We start from the raw sequence: 17,754 nt of genomic DNA, 5'->3' as shown, positions 1-17,754 counted from the left end.
CATATACAAGCAAGATTCATCGTTTACAACGTTCATGATCTCGCTTGCAGCTTCTGTTCAGTGTTACTGTATCGCATTGCAGTAAATCTCTAGTGGATGTTTCTCACTTGATTCAAACGTGTTTTGAAGCGGAAATTGCTTTTAAAGTCTGTTGAAGCGTATTTTGTACTGCTGATTCACATTCCATTCATTTCGCGATTCTTGAGAACGAGAGTAACAAATTGAAACGATATCATGTAAACTCGGGAAGATTAAATTCGGGACGTACTTGATGTTAAAACGAGCCGGGTGACTGGCAACGGGCTGGGCGATCGGGTATCGATCCCTGACAGAGTCTGAGGATTTTCTTGTACAATCTGCGTCCAGACCGGCTCTGGAGCCCTCCCAGCCTCTGTCCATTGGGTATTGGTGTTCTATCATGGGGTATGATGCTAACCACTTTTGTGTCGAGGTTGAGAAAGAGCTGGAGTTATATACCTCCTCTCCCCTAAGTGCCAACATTGACATTAACGGGATAGCAGTATATGTGATATACGAGGTGCGATCGGAAAGTTTCTAGACTGCGCGTATAAAAACCCGTACACTTATCTCAGGTATTAAATTCATCCATCACCCTCGAAGTAGTTCCCCTGGGAGTGAACACAACGATCCCAGCGCCGCTGCCAAGCCTGGAAGCATCCCTGGAAATCTTTCTTTGTCAGCCTGTCAAGCACCATCTGCGATTCTGCCTGAATCTCTTGCCAAAGACTAGCCAGAACGGCTACGGAAACCTATGAAATGCTAAAGCAAGCATTTGGGGAGTCCGCAATGGGTCGTGCACCAACGTTTGTGTGGCATTCACGTTTTAAAAATGGCCGAACCTCTGTCGATGATGACGAGCGTTCTGGACGACCATCTTCGAGCACAACGCCCGAAAATGTTACGAAGATTCGGCAGGCCATTCACGAAGATGACGTCGTACCATCAACGACTTGTGCGACATTGTTGGGATAGGCTATGGGACCTGTCAGCTGATTCTAAAGGAAGAACTCCACATGCGACGCCTTCCTGTCTGAGGAACAGAAGCAGAATCGACTTCTCGTTTGTCAGGAGCTCAAAGATCTTGCAAAAACCGACCCCAACTTCCTTTCTAAGCTCCGTGTGACTTCTTCCTCTTCCCAAAGATGAAAATTCAGCTAAAGGGAAGGAGATTTGAGACGATAGAAGAGATTCAGGCAGAATCGCAGATGGTGCTTGACAGGCTGACAAAGAAAGATTTCCAGGGATGCTTCCAGGCTTGGCAGCGGCGCTGGGATCGTTGTGTTCACTCCCAGGGGAACTACGTCGAGGGTGATGGATGAATTTAATACCTGAGATAAGTGTACGGGTTTTTATACGCGCAGTCTGGAAACCTTTCGATCGCACCTCGTATGCTTTGCTTATTTGGTATGGATCTTGTACTCATAAAGAGTATAGGAGATCAAAACGGAACATATTTGAGAAGTAAGTTCTGAGATTGTTATTTATACCTAAGAGGCATGAAGTAGCATGTGACTACATAAAACTACTTAATGAGGTTCTTCATAATTTTTACTCTCCTAATGAAGTACGTTAGTTAGTTAGTAAGTAATCAGTAAAGATGGTATGTTCCGACATGTATCACAGTCGGGTGAAATGAGAAATTAATGCCCTATTTTAACTGGAAAAGTACAAGGCAGGTGTCCACTCTAGACACATAGACTTAGATAGGATAGTATAAAAGTGTATCTTTGGGCAGTAGGTTGTGAATTTATGGATTGGATTCACCTGGGTATGGTTAAATTTCACTGGCAGGCTTTGGCGACTACAGTAATAAACACTCATGTTTCAAGAAAACACGTATATCTTGGCGAGATGTGTATCAACTGACGTAAGGATGTTCTACTTCTTTGATTTTTATAGTTAGCTGTTTGATGGGTGAGTGAGTTGCGTTTTTGCGACATACTTTGAAGTTATGATTCACGCTTTTTGAAGCACCCAGTTTCATCATTTGGATCTTGCTTCCGACTAATGTTCTCGATTTTCGTCGTATCGATTAAATAATATTTCAGTCAATAGTTTGTTAGCTGAATATTATAGGTGTGTGACCTGTCATGTTATATTTCAGGATAAAATCTAAAAGTTTAGGTTCTCATACTTCAATTATCATAAGATTCGGTTCGTTTGACGTGTGAATCACAAAATATCAAACATTAAATTACACTTACCAGTTGCTTGGTCCCTCACTTCAGAGAACCCAGATTCATCGTTTTTTCAGGATACCTGTTTCATTATAGTTAAATTTAAATTTTCATTGATCTGATTGAACTCTTATGCGTGGTATCTGTTCTGTACACGTGTTTAAATTTATCTCAGATTAAGTATACCTGCACTGATGAATTTAAAAACATGAACTGCCCAGTGAATAGACACACGTACATGACGTTAATCTTTGTGATTTACACTTCAGGCTTCTGAATTGACGAAGTAAGCTTCAGAATAGTTCGGATGAAGTTTTATTTGCTAGGAAAAGTCACATTAAAATGTAAAAGCTGTTAAGTTTACACGAATCTTATTTTATCCTAGCATCGATCTGTAACGAATGGAAATAGACAACTGAAATTAAGATATCTCAAATTTTAGCTTGTAAAAGAAGAAAGAGATAAGGTTACTTATGATTAAGGAGTGTGCCATGATCATCAGGTTATTATTATTATTATTATTTTAGTGTTCTGTCTGACGACAGGTCCATTTGAACAGGATCTTTTCATCCTTTTCTCGGACTGGGACCTGTTCATATACGTTCTTGGCAGATGATCCAGAAGTGGTTTGCCATTGCCTTCTTCTGTGTGTGAATGGAGTAATTGTTGGGATGCCACGGAGGAAAACTCCGTGTTGCCTAGACCACGGCCTTGCCCAACACAAGTTATAAATTTAGGAACCGCCGGGAATCGAACCCGAGACCCCAGGATTATAAAATAAAGCAGGCCCCTGACCGGTTTCGATTAAAGTCATTCCACACTTATCTGCATCTGTATGTTGAAGTTCTTCGAAGTATTCTGCTTGGACCCATTCGCAAAGGACGTGGGTTTATTTTATCCATTTGTTCGTATTCTTTATCGTTATTATGTTACTGGCAAAGTTCCCTCAATGTTGCTACTGGCCAAATTCGACAGATGCTTACACTTTTATCAATCGCTTTTACTCGAAAGGTTATCTATCAAGGCCTTATCATTTGATACGTATCGTGTAATATCGTAGGAAAACTTTTCCCTAAACCCAAGAAAATTTATCCTTAGTAGTTATCGTCATGATTTTTATGTGCAGTATTTAAAGGATTATTCTCAACATAAAAGATATTAAGATTAATAATTTACAATAATATAAATGTTCCCCTCTGGTAACTGCCCGTTTTTAATAATGTATCTGCGAACTGGTTTCCATTCTAGCCTCTAAAAGAGCTAATAAACTGTCAGTAATACAAATCAAGAATTCCTTAATAGATTTACCATGGCAACGGTGTAATACACATATAGTTCTATAAACTTTAACCCATAAAGTGAAAAACAGTGTAACAGCGTTACCATGGCAACTTTTATGACAACTGTAGTACGCACAAACTTGACGGAAATGGTTCACTATATTATGTTATAATACATTACGTTCGGCTTTTATAGACTTTATATTGATCTTTCAAAACTGTAATTTAATTGTAAAAGCGTTGTGTCTGTGTGTGTCAGAACAGAACCGTGGCCGTGTTGTGTTTGAATATGTCCTTGTTAGAGTTAGGAGCCTCCACTCTATTGCGATTATATTGTAACACTTTGATTGACATGTAAATTCAAATGTAGGTTACGTGTTTTTGTTGGAGGAAATTATATACCGTTCATCATCGTACTATTCTTGAAACTGGATGGCACATGACAGAAACATTATTCTTTATTTTTAATCATGGCGTCCTTTAAATTGCAAGGCAGATAACCGAAAAACACCTTGTAATACACATATAAATAGCCTACGACCTATATGTTAGGTAATCATGGAAGGATGGAATTGCATGTTAAGAACTTTGTACATCATAATTTTGAAATTCGGGGAAATTGTCGAAGGCCGGGCGCAAACGGAGCCACTAGTGGCTAAACACGACCACTAGCGGGATAAACAGTGGTCGGAGGCAGCCACAAGTAGCGAGACACGGCCACTACCGCAGCGAGTGGCCCGGCCGGGCCACTACGAACGCCGTGTCTGCGCTGAGTCTATTAAAACTCCATACAAAATACAGTCCGCAGCTTGTGGCGGTCACAAGTGGCTGTGGCTAGTGGCTCAAATAATTCAACTCGACAGAGAGAACTGAAAGTCTTGGAATTGTAATTTTTATGCACCCAGTCTCAGCGGTTCTGTGTAGCAAAAAAGCCACTTGGATGTATAAGCTGTCATAGTTGACATATATAATCGCGTTGTTCATTGTTTGTACAGGGAAGTAGTTTATGTCTTGCAGCATTGTGATTGTATTTACCAAGCTGTATTGGATAAAAGTTTTGTTTTTCCATTCGTTTCCTCTACTAACACATTACGTCACATCGTAGTTACCTGATCTGCCGCTGTGATGGACGACGGAGCTAGAGTACGTAAGTAGCAACTTCTTTGGTTAGTGCACGTGATGTCGGTTATCAAGGATGTACGTATTTTGAAATGTTTTATTATCCCGCTTCGTACTCCATTGAACTGGTTCGTGGATATGTTTTATGATGCTGATAATAAGTTTGTCTTTATGTTCGTGACTGTTAACAGTGCTTTAATATTTGTTATCTAAGTTCTGTGTGTTGTTTGGAGGTTATGATAAGATTACAGGCACTGCAAATGGACACTCAAGACATGTAAGAAAATTATGTTTTTCTCTAGAATAAATAAGAAATATTTTTTTTTGTTTAGTATCAGTATAAACACAGTTTTATCTCTCTGCCAGTACAGATTGCGTTATTTATGTTGTGATAAACTGTGGTGGTTATATCACCATTTTAAAACGGTATAGTTTAAAGAGTAATAACACACAAGTCTTAATTCCGAGACATATATGATCATGCAATCCAGTGTTCTCCTAGCAGTAATTATAGTTAGAGAGTAATTTCGAATATTATTCCTCGCCACACTGAAGTTTTGCATGGGATAATTCTAGAAGTACTGCATTGCGTCGTAACTGATAACGGAGTTACACATAATACATTTTTTAGTATTAATATAGGATATAGATATATCGATAAGTAATAATATGATTACGAAATTATGAAAATGAATACTCCTGTTTTGTTCTGCCAGTAAAAGAGTTTAGAGGAAGCATGCATGGAGAGATAATAAGTGTTTAAATATTTAGTTCATTAATCTGAAACGAAAAAACCTCCTGCTAGACTTGTGAATAGGTCGGAGGTTAATATTAGAGTGGGTATTAAAGTTATAGGGTGTATAGTGTTTTATTTGTGTGTGTACTGGAGTCAAATGGGTCAGGATAGGGTCTAGTTGCGGGCTGTTGTGTACAGATCTTGGGTTTCTTGGAAACCCCTTTTAATATTGTGTGTGAGTATATTGTTTTACATTATTAAATGTGTTGGGGAGGAATTACTAATTAAATCTAGACTATGTTATGCTTCTGATATTATAATAAACATTGTCATGATGATAACATCCGGAAGAGTAGAAATGTGTTGGACTACCTGTTGCTAAATTTGAAGTTTATTTGCAGTCACTAGACCAAGGAAACTAATTTCTAAACTTTCAAAAGTTTATTTACAGTTGTACAAAATGAAAGCAATTCTAACCTCGCCTCCTATATCTCTTGCTGAGTATGGGTTTTATTTCAAATTCATACGCTTAAAACACATTCTACTTCAGTAGTACACCTGCCACAGTTTTGAAAAGTTAATGCAAAACAGAATATTTAATGTGTTACTTCTACGAAAATTGTACCATATTTCGTAAATTAAAGTATAGAACCTTTGGATTTTCATTAACGTGTGCATAAAACTCGTCGAGTTTTCCTTGTCCGAAAGGAAATCTTTACGTGTGCGCGCTTTGTGGCAAGACAGATGTTCGAGTCAAGGTCACTCTTCAGTGTGTTGGATCCTCAAGCAGTGATTGGTCGATAGAGGTCGGCCTCATCCCTTACCTGCACGTGTTGTGGTGTCCATTACTTAAGCTGCACCCAGAGAAAGAAATGAAGAGAAATACATGTAGTGTGCCCTGACTTCGGAACTTGTGATTAGGCCATTCATGTGTTTCGACAGTCAGTAACAATAACATAGACTCATCTCTTTATTTACAAACGTTACTCAAAACGAAAGTAAATTATTTTCTGGATATTAACCATCGTCCAAGATTAAATTAAATAAATAAAAACCACGACGTTTCGGAGATAGGAGTCTGTCTCCGAAACTTTGTGATTTTTATTGATTTTATTTAATCTTGGACAATGGATAATATCCAGAAAATAATTTGCTTTAACAACGCACCATCGTCACAAACCTCCAGACTTCAGTTACTGAAAACTGTTGGTATGGCGAAAATTCTTAACTGGAAAATACATTTTTATTTCAATACATATAAATAATTATGATGGGTCACCAATTTCCAGAACAGTCACCGAACATTTTCCTCACGCTATAAAATTAGATCGGTGTTACATTTTATGGTAATGATTTCAAACGTTTACATTGTTCAGCAGTTCCTTCGTATTAGTTACCTATGAAGCGAACACTCGGCCATCGGAGGAAAGTTTGTTCTTCGTTGTAGCGAAAATAATGTTCATAAACTGAAAAATAGGTATAAATATACGTGGTTTTGTCTCGAAAATTCGTGAATAGAAAGTTTGTAAATCTAGGGTTACGTGTAGCTGGGCTTTATGGAAAATATTTAGTGCATTAGTTATTACAGGGGCCCTCACCCCGACCGGCGTCCACAGTGTTCAGTTTCCAGGGCAAAGGATTGGTAGAGGAAGACTTCTCTCAAGGCCTCTAGGTCACCATATTTGACCTCTCTTGGTTTCTTTCTGTTGGGGCTACGTAAAGAACATTGTGTACCAATCGCAGGTGAGGGATGTGGCTGACCTCTGTCACCGCTTGTGAATCCATCATAATTAAGATGCCACAAAACACTTGCAAGATGTTTTGCGTCGCCTTGACGCGCTCTGGTGGACATTCGCTGAAGGACAGTGAAAGTTTGTTAGTTCCGGTATCTGGAAATAAAACTCTGTTTATCTGTGCTGCTAGTTTGCAGAACGATTTGTTTATTGTTTGAAATTTAGATGGTCATTCTGTATACAGTGTGATTTAAAGTTCTGTAAGAATACTTAAGTAGGTTGGAGAGATTAGTTACCTTTTTCGAGCTATTACGATTTTACGAAGATGTCGCTTTGTATTATTTTGATCGTTTGAAGAGGGCTTTTCGTTAATAGTTCTCAGTACATGTGTTTCAAGCGAAGTTGCCAGACTGGAGAAGTAGTAACGAGAAAATGGTAACAAATATGCCCAGATTTATTGATGCCTAGTACGCAAATTCACATTTCGTGTGTGGGTTTTACGATAAAAATCCTCTTGCCGCATTGGGGGAATGCCAACGTCGATATCCGGTCCGACGACGACGACGACGACGACCTTACCGACATGCATTTGAAACGGCGCGTCGTGAACTGGGAGAAACAAGCAAGCGGTGTCAGGCTGATTGCACGTGCGGACTGAGGGGTTGTGTTGTTTATCGTACGACTTTACGACAGCACGCGGCACATTTCTTCTGCATCAAGAGCTCAGCTCGACGTACGCTGTGTGAACTTTGTTCAGATGGAGGGGGAAACTTAGAACATCTGCTGATTATGTACAGTACTGTACATTCAGTGCACCGACAAATCCCCACCACAGGAACAGAAAAGTACTAAAAAATAAAGGCTTTGAATTGGCGATTTAAAAATGTCTAAAGGCACAATATGCTCCCTTTTCTTCATTGCAAACACGGAAATCAGTTGAAATGTTCCGTAAAAATCGACAGTCACAACAATAAAGCCACTTGGAACCTAAAAACGTAACTCGGAAACGGTTTCTAAAGTAAAAATTCCATTTTCACTTTTTGTTCCCAGCGAGAACCTCATCAAAATTATTACGTAAAGTAAAGTTTGTCCCACTATACGCCATGTAGGCGTTTGGGGTGAGTGGAGGTATAGCTCCTCTCTTCCTTGACCTCGGCACTAGATGGGGGTGAGTGGTCAGCATCACGCCCCGGCCGGCTTTACCCCCGGGAAAGGACCCCGGTACCCATTGTAGAGGAGGCTGGGTGGGCCCCAGAGCCGGTCTGGACGCAGAGGCTAGAGGAAAAATCCTCTGCCCCCGACGGAGATCGAACCCCGGTCGTCCAGCCCGTAGCTAATCACTATACTGACTGAGCTATCCCGGCTCACAAACTTATTAAGTATTGTACTGCATCTTTGAGTCGGCCGATATATAGACGTATGCTTCCTTCATACATATAAAATCACTGCGTTCCCGTGCCAGTAATTGTCCAAACGTTCATCGGTTCGATCTTATTGCCCCATATTAAGTGGATCCCTTTTCACCGAAGCGAGGAGACGGCCCGCAGATGTGAATTGTGACTGGGAATTTGTTAAGCAGTCGTGGAAAGCCGTCAAGGGGTGGTTCCCCGGGGGGGGTTCTAAACTTCTGGCTGTAATACAACATGCTATAAAGTGTTACGTGATCCGTGGACTGGTGAACTCTTTTGAACGCAGTAATAAACCTATAAGTATTATATAAAGCGTGCAATATCTTGACTAGCTGAACGACTGTCAGATTCTCAAGACGGACTTTCCTCCACGGAGACTTATATAGATCATTCGGAAACATAACTTTTATACCCGTGCTCTGTTTTCAGCCGTTAGCTTATCTAGGGTTCCGGTCCATGGAAAGAAGTATTGCTCTTTTCATAGCTTTTCTACGTGTGTAAGTATCTCCGGTTTCCTGGAAGAGAATCTTACATTTGGCTACGAGTGCTTCTGTATGGAAGCGTGGAGGTAATGCTCCACACATTCTTAACCTGTGATGGCTTTGTAACGTCAGTGTTGTGTGGATAGGCTGCTTATGGTTAGCCGTTTTTTTCCCCAAGGCTCACAGAATCGAGTTATTTGTAACACCGCTGTGTAACTTCTTATCAGAAAAATGAAAAAGTTATTGCACTGCAAAGAACACTGATTTGTTCGTAGCCAGCGTTAATTCCGATATTTACCGCCGTCGCGCCACGTGATGATCGCTTGCTGCATTGGACCGTCGCATAGCAACAAAGCAGCGCTAGACTTTTAACACTTGCGCAGTGTCCCTCTCTATTATTTATATTATAAATATCGATTTTAAAAGAAAGTTATATAGTTTTTGAAGCGCCAGGATATTTAAAATGAACATGAAATAATATTTCAATTTTTTGTATTTTGAACCGTTTTTGATAAAAAAAATTCTATTTGAATTTAATGTAAAGTAGTGGTTGCGTTGGACCAGTGTCCATTGGCGGGATTTGAGGGGGGGGGGGAGGTGGTTTATGGCGATTAACGATCTGTCTGTATACAGCGGGATTGCTTGAAAAGAGCTGAACATGCAAAGTATGCCCTATACCCGGGGGAGAGGTCCCTGAAATATATATATACAAACTCATCAATCAAAGAAAGTGTATGGTGCTTGAATGGGATTTCTACATTGGCAGTCTAATAACGCCTGTACAGATGGATAACCACGTATATGTTGGGTCTCCCTCCAGTGTCTATGCATAATTGAATCAAGGGTGTGTTAATTTATTCTACGTAATCCCGAACTCCTGCCAATGCTATTCTGATATACGATTCTGAATTTGCCAGGGAACTGCTAGGACCTGTGTGACGAACAATAATGGCCAAAGCCATATATTGTAATTGAATGTGAGGTTAGGTTGGCCCCGATTTAGCCTAACTAGGCTGGCACAATCGATGTGATTGATGGGTGGCGGTTTGCTATGACAGACAGGTGCTGGGGGTTGTAAGTCCCAAGGGCTAGTAGCACAAGGGCTTTGGTGGGCGGGTGACGTCAGCTCTGCGGCTGGAATTGACATATCGCTCGAGCCAGGCAATGCGGATTCCTGCTGTACTTTTTACTTTATATTTCGGAGTCTGGGATGTTGCTGTCAGGTGCAGGAAATGCATATTGTTTCGCAATGAGTGTACACACTCGTGGACGGCGTTTCCCTGCAGACGGACGCTGGGCCTGCTAAGGAACAGCCTGGAAGATCCCACGGACTTTAATATGTTCAGTATTTTTGTTTACTTAAAAATTTGATTTGCATTATACATTGTTTTAGGAACATGATTAAAAGTATCTAAGCTAAAAAAATGTTCTTTTTGGACAAGTTAAGAATAGGATATATGAGAATCAGTCATATATTTACACTTGTGTGCACTGCATTAAATTTTGTCGCAGTGACGTGTCGGTGTGTTTGATAGGTCGTTAAATGTTAACACCTGAAATACCTTTTAAACACACTCTTGTTCTCTGAATGTCCGACGTAGAATGACCCAGTCCGCAAAGTGGCTTCCTAAGACCCGGACGTCAGGGATTTGGTTCCCGGCAGGGAACGGAAATTGTGTCTACGACAACTTCTTGAGTCATCCGAAGCTTATATCAGATGGGCAGAAGAGGAATAAAGCGGCCAGAGCGTGAAGCTAATTTCACGTCTTCGCCTACCACTGATATTTACTACTTAAACACATTCACATGTTACATCTTACTGCTGTGGTACTTGTGCAAATGGACGTTTTACCTTTACCGACAGAACACACACACACGCGTATATATAGTTGAGTAATTAATTGTATGCTCTTTATATTGATACATTACGCACTATTTACTGTTTATTTTCCATTGATATCTTCCAGACCAACACATTATGTATGCTTTCCAGCATTCATTGTGCCCTGTGGACCATATTGAAACATTTTTAAGGATACGATATTCGGTCCCTTGAAATTCTGTCTAATCTCTGAAGCCAGAAATATCTGAAGGGTGAAAAGGTTTGAGAAACTATTCAGTATAGCCTATTTGCCCTGTTATTTTGGGGAGGGGGTGAAAATTAATTTCGAGGTTTTGAGATCATCAAAGAACCATTGTAGTGTAGAATAGGAAGAAATAGTGAAAGGGTACGAGAAGTCGGTAAAGATGAACAAAGACGAAAAGAGACAAGTACGAAAGAAGGAATTGGGAGAGGAAAAGGAGAGAGGGAATATTATTCACATTCATAAGCGATGCAAGTTTTTACTTTTTTGAACTTCAGGACTAGAGCTAAGAGATTAAAGATTCAGGCTGCATGTGATCAAAATCTTATTTCCCGTTGAAAATGTTTAAGAGGCACTAAAGGTTGGAGTTGGTAAAATTTACCCACTGAGCCCAAGTTTCTGGAGAAACCACTTGGGAATCTCTGCGGTATTGCGTTGTAGAATATGTTATAAGCCATTACGATGTCGGAAATAAGTATTTGTACTGTGACATATATTTGTAATTTTTGAAGCTGTCGTACTGACCTAGAAAGGCTCAGTATGATGACAGATTAGCATTTCAGATTTTAACTGACTTCATATCCACCGAAGAAATTGAAATAATGTGAACGTTCTTACGTGTCATTCTGTCCATGTGAGATACAATTCACCCAGTAGGAAATTTTGTACTAGTAGTAGTGTCAGTAATAAATACAAATAATTTAGTTATTCCGGTGCAGTGCATTTATTAACCCACGTTCCAAATTTAATTTTTGGAATAATTGTTTGTATTGTCTTTTTTCCGCGCCGCCAGTTTATTTACTAGCTGAAGTTGATTATTACACAGAAATTTAAGGTTGTAATAAATTATAACAGGACTAAAGTTATTTTTATTTTTTCGTTTTTAGGAAAATAACATAGTTCTTAGGGAATTTCACAGTGAAAGTGTGAGGCATAGAAAGGCTCATAACAAATTCCACTTCGCTTCATTCGAATCCAGTTTTAGACACGTTACGTGAATGTAAGAGCTGTCATCTGAATTGAAGACAGCTGTCTTCTGGGTTGTTGCGCCGTGTAGTATGGTAGATTGGTTGGCATTGGCCCATTGGCCTTCTCGTATTCAGAATGCTACTCGTAATAAAAGGAATGGGATGAGTTACATATAGAGATGTCCACATATCCGTGTGTGACATGATGAGATGATTGCTTATTGTCAATTTTCCTGCATCCACTGTATTTCATAGTCACCAGGCATCAAGGCGTTCTTTAATTAGAGGTGAAAGCGACCCATGATGCTACTTTGAATGCAAATGCAATCACTTCTGTCCTCGTTAACGTGGTCCATATAAATCTGACGGAAGTTCGTTCAGCCTGAACTTTGCCACCTGTAGTAATGGCGTCTGATACTACAAGATTCTGAATGTACAGTTTAATGATTGCTTTGTGTGTAGTCTGAAATGTAAATGAGACTCCAAGAGGGGTGCTTTATGGCCTTGGGGATATTGGAACTACCAAGAGGGATTTAAACCCCACGCTTTCTGCTGTCTCCAACCCTTGCAGCTGTTTCCAAATTGCTACTCTTGCAAATGTCGATTTTCATAGTTGCTTCCATAGTTTCAGTTAGATAAATGTGCATGCATACTGTTGCAGATTTCAAACTTGTGATTGTCATGAATATGAGTTCTACAGTGCACATTCTAGTCATCGGAATGTGAGATTAGGATCTTGCGGTGGTTCGTATGGTTATGGTAGCCTTCTCGGTGTTGCTCTGTGCACTGATGTTTTGGTGGTTATTTCTGCTTCCATTATCTGGGTAATCACTGTGCTTGCTTACTGCCCTGGTGATGACAACATCTTTGAAACGTCGGTAAACATCTACCAGACTACGGCTCGTAACTACCCAGAATACATCCATCTTCATCGGACGTGGTTCTCATCTTTGAAATAATATTTCTAATATACATTTTACTGGATTCAAAGTGTAGGCCTGCTGCAGTCTTATTGATGTTTGAATGACGCTTTGTAAGCTGTTCCCCTTTGGAATGGAGCCAGGGGTACACTTTTCGCTTTGCCTAAAGAAAGATCACGTTTTCAGAATCCTCGTTTGATGGATGTACACTGAGTTACAATCGTTTGCGTTCACATAATGCCGCGCAGATAATCATCTACCAACATACGTATTCTTGAGGTTTTCTCCGTTTTACACAGGCCTTCGAAGCGAGTACCGATACAATGCCCTGGAGAAAGCCACCGTCATTTAATAACGTCGTATCATACATCCTAGTTTTGTGGCATGGAATGGTATGACGAAGATCATGATGAGTTTGAAAGGACGCTGAAGGAAGTGGCCGCAGCCTGTTGTAGGTCAGTGTCCTGGAATATTTCACCAGAAATATCAGCGTAACCTGTCATATTGGGATTCAAACCGAATGCGAATCACCAATGTTAAAAACTTCACCGCGTCTGTCGTTTCTGGGTTTTGTGATCAATAGATTCTTTCAAAAATGTAAAACTGTCAGCTGGTGGTATTGGCATTACTGTACAAATAAACATGTTATGTTGCATATGGCTGTATGATGTGTTAGTTATGTATGATTTCATGTAACTAGAGCGTTTGTAGACAGTTTAGTGGGTATATGCTAACTCACTCTAAAACCATGAAGCTCTGCTGGTTGGCCTGAATATAATGAATGCCCTAGGATAGGTAGGTGGTAGGTTACAATTGCAGTGCTGATACTGCAGTCCAGGGGGCGTTGCAGGCATTTGGTGAGCTTAAGCCTGGCTGTCTGAACATTGGATCACATTACAGATCATTTCATGAGCTTGTATAGACGTATACATATAAATGTATCTCTGTTTTTTTTTGTAGTGTTCTGTCTGACGACAGGTCCATATGAACAGGATCCTTCCATCCTTTTCTCGGACTGGGACCTGTTCATATACGTTCTTGGCAGATGATCCAGAAGTGGTTTGCCATTGCCTTCTTCTGTGTGTGAATGGAGTAATTGTTGGGATGCCACGGAGAAACCGGGGAAGCCCCCGGAGGAAAACTCCGTGTTGCCTAGACCACGGCCTTGCCCAACACAAGTTTAATGCATGAAGCGATCTGTTTGTTATTCATGTGACATGACAGATCAGCGTCACGATAAGTAGAAATAAGAAATCACTGTTTATTTGTTGTGGTCCACTATCTTAGACGTGTGAATTAAAGTATTAAATATCATGTTATTGTGTGTGAAATTGGTTAAAGAAACATGCAGCATATTAATCCGCGGACAGTTGTAACCGTAATCCATGACGTCACTGACTATAGGATCTTTGAATTGTGTCGCTGTCAATAATTCATAAAATACTCGCTATTCAAGATGCTTGTTTATGTGTTACGGTTACAAGTATGGCGACGGTGCTCAACTATTAGGAATTGTCTGACAAATGTAACATCTGCAATTTAAATCGTGAATGAACTGTTACAAATTTATAATTTAATAGTTTACTGTAAAATTTTAAATGTTGAGGTACAAATAGATATGAGACGTTACGATATCGTATTATTTATAATGTATGTGTACGGAGTGTCCCCAAAAGATTTATGCACTTCGACACTTCGGTGGACTCTTGTCAGTCTGTTACTGGCCGCTGTCAACTGTGCCAGGAACCTAACGGTGTCATTTTGAACATTTACACTAGATTCGATAATTCACTACGTGTCAATGTTTACGTATTTATTGGTGAAGGGTATTAAAAAGTTTTTTTTCATTCATTAAAAATGTGTGTACATATATTTTTGGACACCTTACTAATCAGTTATATATCATTGTCTTTCTATGATCGTTTTATACTTTTATGCAATAAATTACATCTGTTGAAAACAGATGCACTCATATACATTTTATTTCGCCATTTTAATTATAGTGTACCTTAAGTGTCACAAGTTGAGAACCACTGGCCGGGAAAATTGAATAGTTCATAGAGGAAATACCCGTGTGTAGAATTTTGGTCAGCGATAATAAATACCAACTAGTGACTAGTTACTGTGACAGCAGATTGTGTCTATTGTATCGAAAATGCTACGATCCTATTTTTGTGATTGGCTTCGAAACGTGCGGTATGCATACTGCTATTGTATTTGACAGTATGTAGTGGTAGTCTAGTTCGGAAATGTGCAGTTACTTTGCATTGGCATTTTTGTTGTTATATTGAATAACAGTTTAATTAATGCTCCCGAATATAATTGCGACGGACATGTGTCACACATTGTGCCTTCATTTGTCTTGTACATAGTTAGCTTTAGTTGATTGCGGCTTTAAACAGTCAATAAAATGATGTATCGATGTACAAGTAATACAGTAACTGACATACCATGACTGCGTCCAGTTGCTAGCGCTGTCTGATCTCTTATTGTACGATCTGTTTTTTTTTTACAGGTAAGTACTGAGACTGGCCATCATCTGCAGTGTGTCACCACCTTGTCGTCATCCTGTTGGTAATGTACGCCTGCATCTCATATAAGTTGTTGATGTAGAGGGATGTATTTTGTCCAGGGAAGACGATACAAGTGAGATTTCAAGTTCTCACAGCGACGTGTATGAAGACTGTCTTCTGGGTTTGTGCGCCGTATAGTCTGTAAGAAGTGTACCGCACCTCTGTGACGTCGGTAAACCTCTTCCAGACTACACAGCGAAACAACCCCGAAGACCGTCGTCTTCAAGACGATGCAAGTGTTGATAGGAGGGAATTGTGCAAAGAGGAACTCCTTCATTGTTTTCTTCTGGTACTGTTTAAATCAGTGCTGAATCTTCCTTTGGCGAAGAAAGTCCCCCATTTTAGGGCACCTTTAAAGTCCATTATTGTGTTCACACCAGCCTTCATTTTCAACCTGTGCTGAGTCAGCAGTTCAAGGTCACAGTCTCGCATTTTGTTGCTCTAAGATCTTAAGATGGCGTCTTCTGGGTTACAGCGCCGTATAGCCTGGTAGAAAGAAGTTTACCAACATTTCAGAGGTCCTTGCTGCTTACATCATCAGGGCGATGAGCTGATGGTGAGGGTAGTAACGACCTCTGAAATGTTGGTAAACTTCTTTCTACCAGGTTACACGGTGCTGTAACCCAGAAGACAGCCATCTTCTGAAATTATATTTTTATTCTCAATTTTATTTGCTTGGATATGAGATGGAAGGAAAGGTAAACGACTTTCCTGAATTTTGGAAAGCATTTTTTAAATGAATCTGCTCTAAAATTTGATGTGAATATAGTTTATTTCTTTGTTAAGGTACTTACTATTGTAAGCATACTGCAACCGCCCTTCCGCAGACTGCTTTCTTCTCACTCTGGTTGCCCCGGGATCAAACCCAGTAGCGTGCCCGGTTTGCTTGCGGTTACAGCTTTATATAAAGCGGAAGGATATAAGGAATAATAATTGGTGTAAGGTTTGTGGGCGAGCAAGATTGTCCGACTCTCAGGGATTATACGGGGACTGTGATAGTTGGAGCGGCCGTGCGCCAAGGACGTGAAATCTGTGGGGATGATCAACTGCAGACCACACCGAAGTCACCTTGGAGACGTTTCACCTTTTATTTCCTTTCAATAAGTTATTCTGATTTTTGGGCAGCGCGAGGATTCGGCTGTTGTATTTTGTACTTGAAATTTGATGAATCGAGGAGAAACTGTCTGCTTGCCTTGAAGAACCGAACTTTTAGAGAGCGAGCCCCAACGCAACCTCGCTTTTTATATTCCCGCAACGTAACCGTTCTTGAATTTTGAATTGAATATGACAATCCGATTCGTCCCCCAAAAAGTCACTTATGACATCGGAAACGTGCCGAACAGCCACATTCAAATCCCATTGGTCCGAGTCGTAGTGAAGCAGCGGTCATCTGGCAATCGTCACTCCACACCTTCTAGGGCGCCCCAAACCAATGGTCACTAGACCGAATGTCGGGGGAAGAGACTTTCACACGCCAGGATGGCGCCACTCTCTTTCCCAATGTGATACATTGGACAAAGCCAAAAATTAATAAAATCGCTCAAATTTTAATGAAGTGAGGTGTACCAAGTATCATCTAATCACACCTCCTTCGTTCATATAAACCAGATTAATATGCCAAAGCCTGGTTTACCCCTCATCTCAAGTTTCAGCCCGTTCGGGAATTGAACCACGGACCCGGACTGGCACAATACGTATAGACGTTAAGTAGGTTGTTGTTACAGAAACCTGAGCGACAGAAAGGGGACGTAATGGAATCTGTTTTCGTAGTTTCGTATTATTAAGAAACTTCGTATCTCGGATTTAGGGAAGAACCCAGATTGAGAGTGTTTGAGAACGAGGTAATCAGGAGAATATTTGTACCTGAGAAGGATAAAATTACAGATTAGAGAAGACTGTATAATGAAGAACTCCATAATTTGTACTTTTCACCTCATAATATACAAATTAGGGATGAGCTCGACGGGTCATGTAGTGCGCATGGGTGTAATTAATGCACACACACTTTCGGTTTGAAAGACTGAAGGAAAGAGGCCACTTACAAGACATAGGAATAAATGGGAGGAAATTATTAGGATTCATCCTATGGAAGTAGAGATTGGATTGGGTTAATCTGGATCATTTTCAGGGTCGGTGGCGTGATTTTGAGAGTACGGTAATGGGACCTTCTGGTTACAAGTAAGACGGGGAATTACTTGAGTAGTTGAGCGTAGGTACTGTAACTTCTGAAGGACTCTTTTCCATGTAGTTCG

General features: G+C 40.2%; 1 protein-coding gene across 21 annotated transcripts in view; it reads left to right on the top strand.

The window, feature by feature from the left end:
* Positions 1 to 17,754, top strand: part of LOC110831748 (CUGBP Elav-like family member 1) — a 1,322,428-nt gene that overhangs the window by 685,115 nt on the left and 619,559 nt on the right. The window contains exon 1 of one of the 21 annotated variants that reach the window (XM_087351839.1): positions 4,652 to 4,874. The exons of the other annotated variants lie outside the window; for them this stretch is intronic. Within the exon in view, the coding sequence (XP_087207965.1) occupies positions 4,834 to 4,874 (41 nt within the window). The 5' untranslated portion in view covers positions 4,652 to 4,833. Of the gene's footprint in view, positions 1 to 4,651; positions 4,875 to 17,754 lie in introns of those variants that run through there. 21 annotated transcript variants of the gene reach the window in all.

Source organism: Zootermopsis nevadensis, unplaced genomic scaffold (genome assembly GCF_977971745.1).
Source record: "Zootermopsis nevadensis isolate Lab colony 2312 unplaced genomic scaffold, Znev_1.0 Znev_ptg000020l, whole genome shotgun sequence".
NCBI lineage: Eukaryota > Metazoa > Arthropoda > Insecta > Blattodea > Termopsidae > Zootermopsis > Zootermopsis nevadensis.
This window is presented reverse-complemented; position numbering and strand designations above follow the sequence as displayed.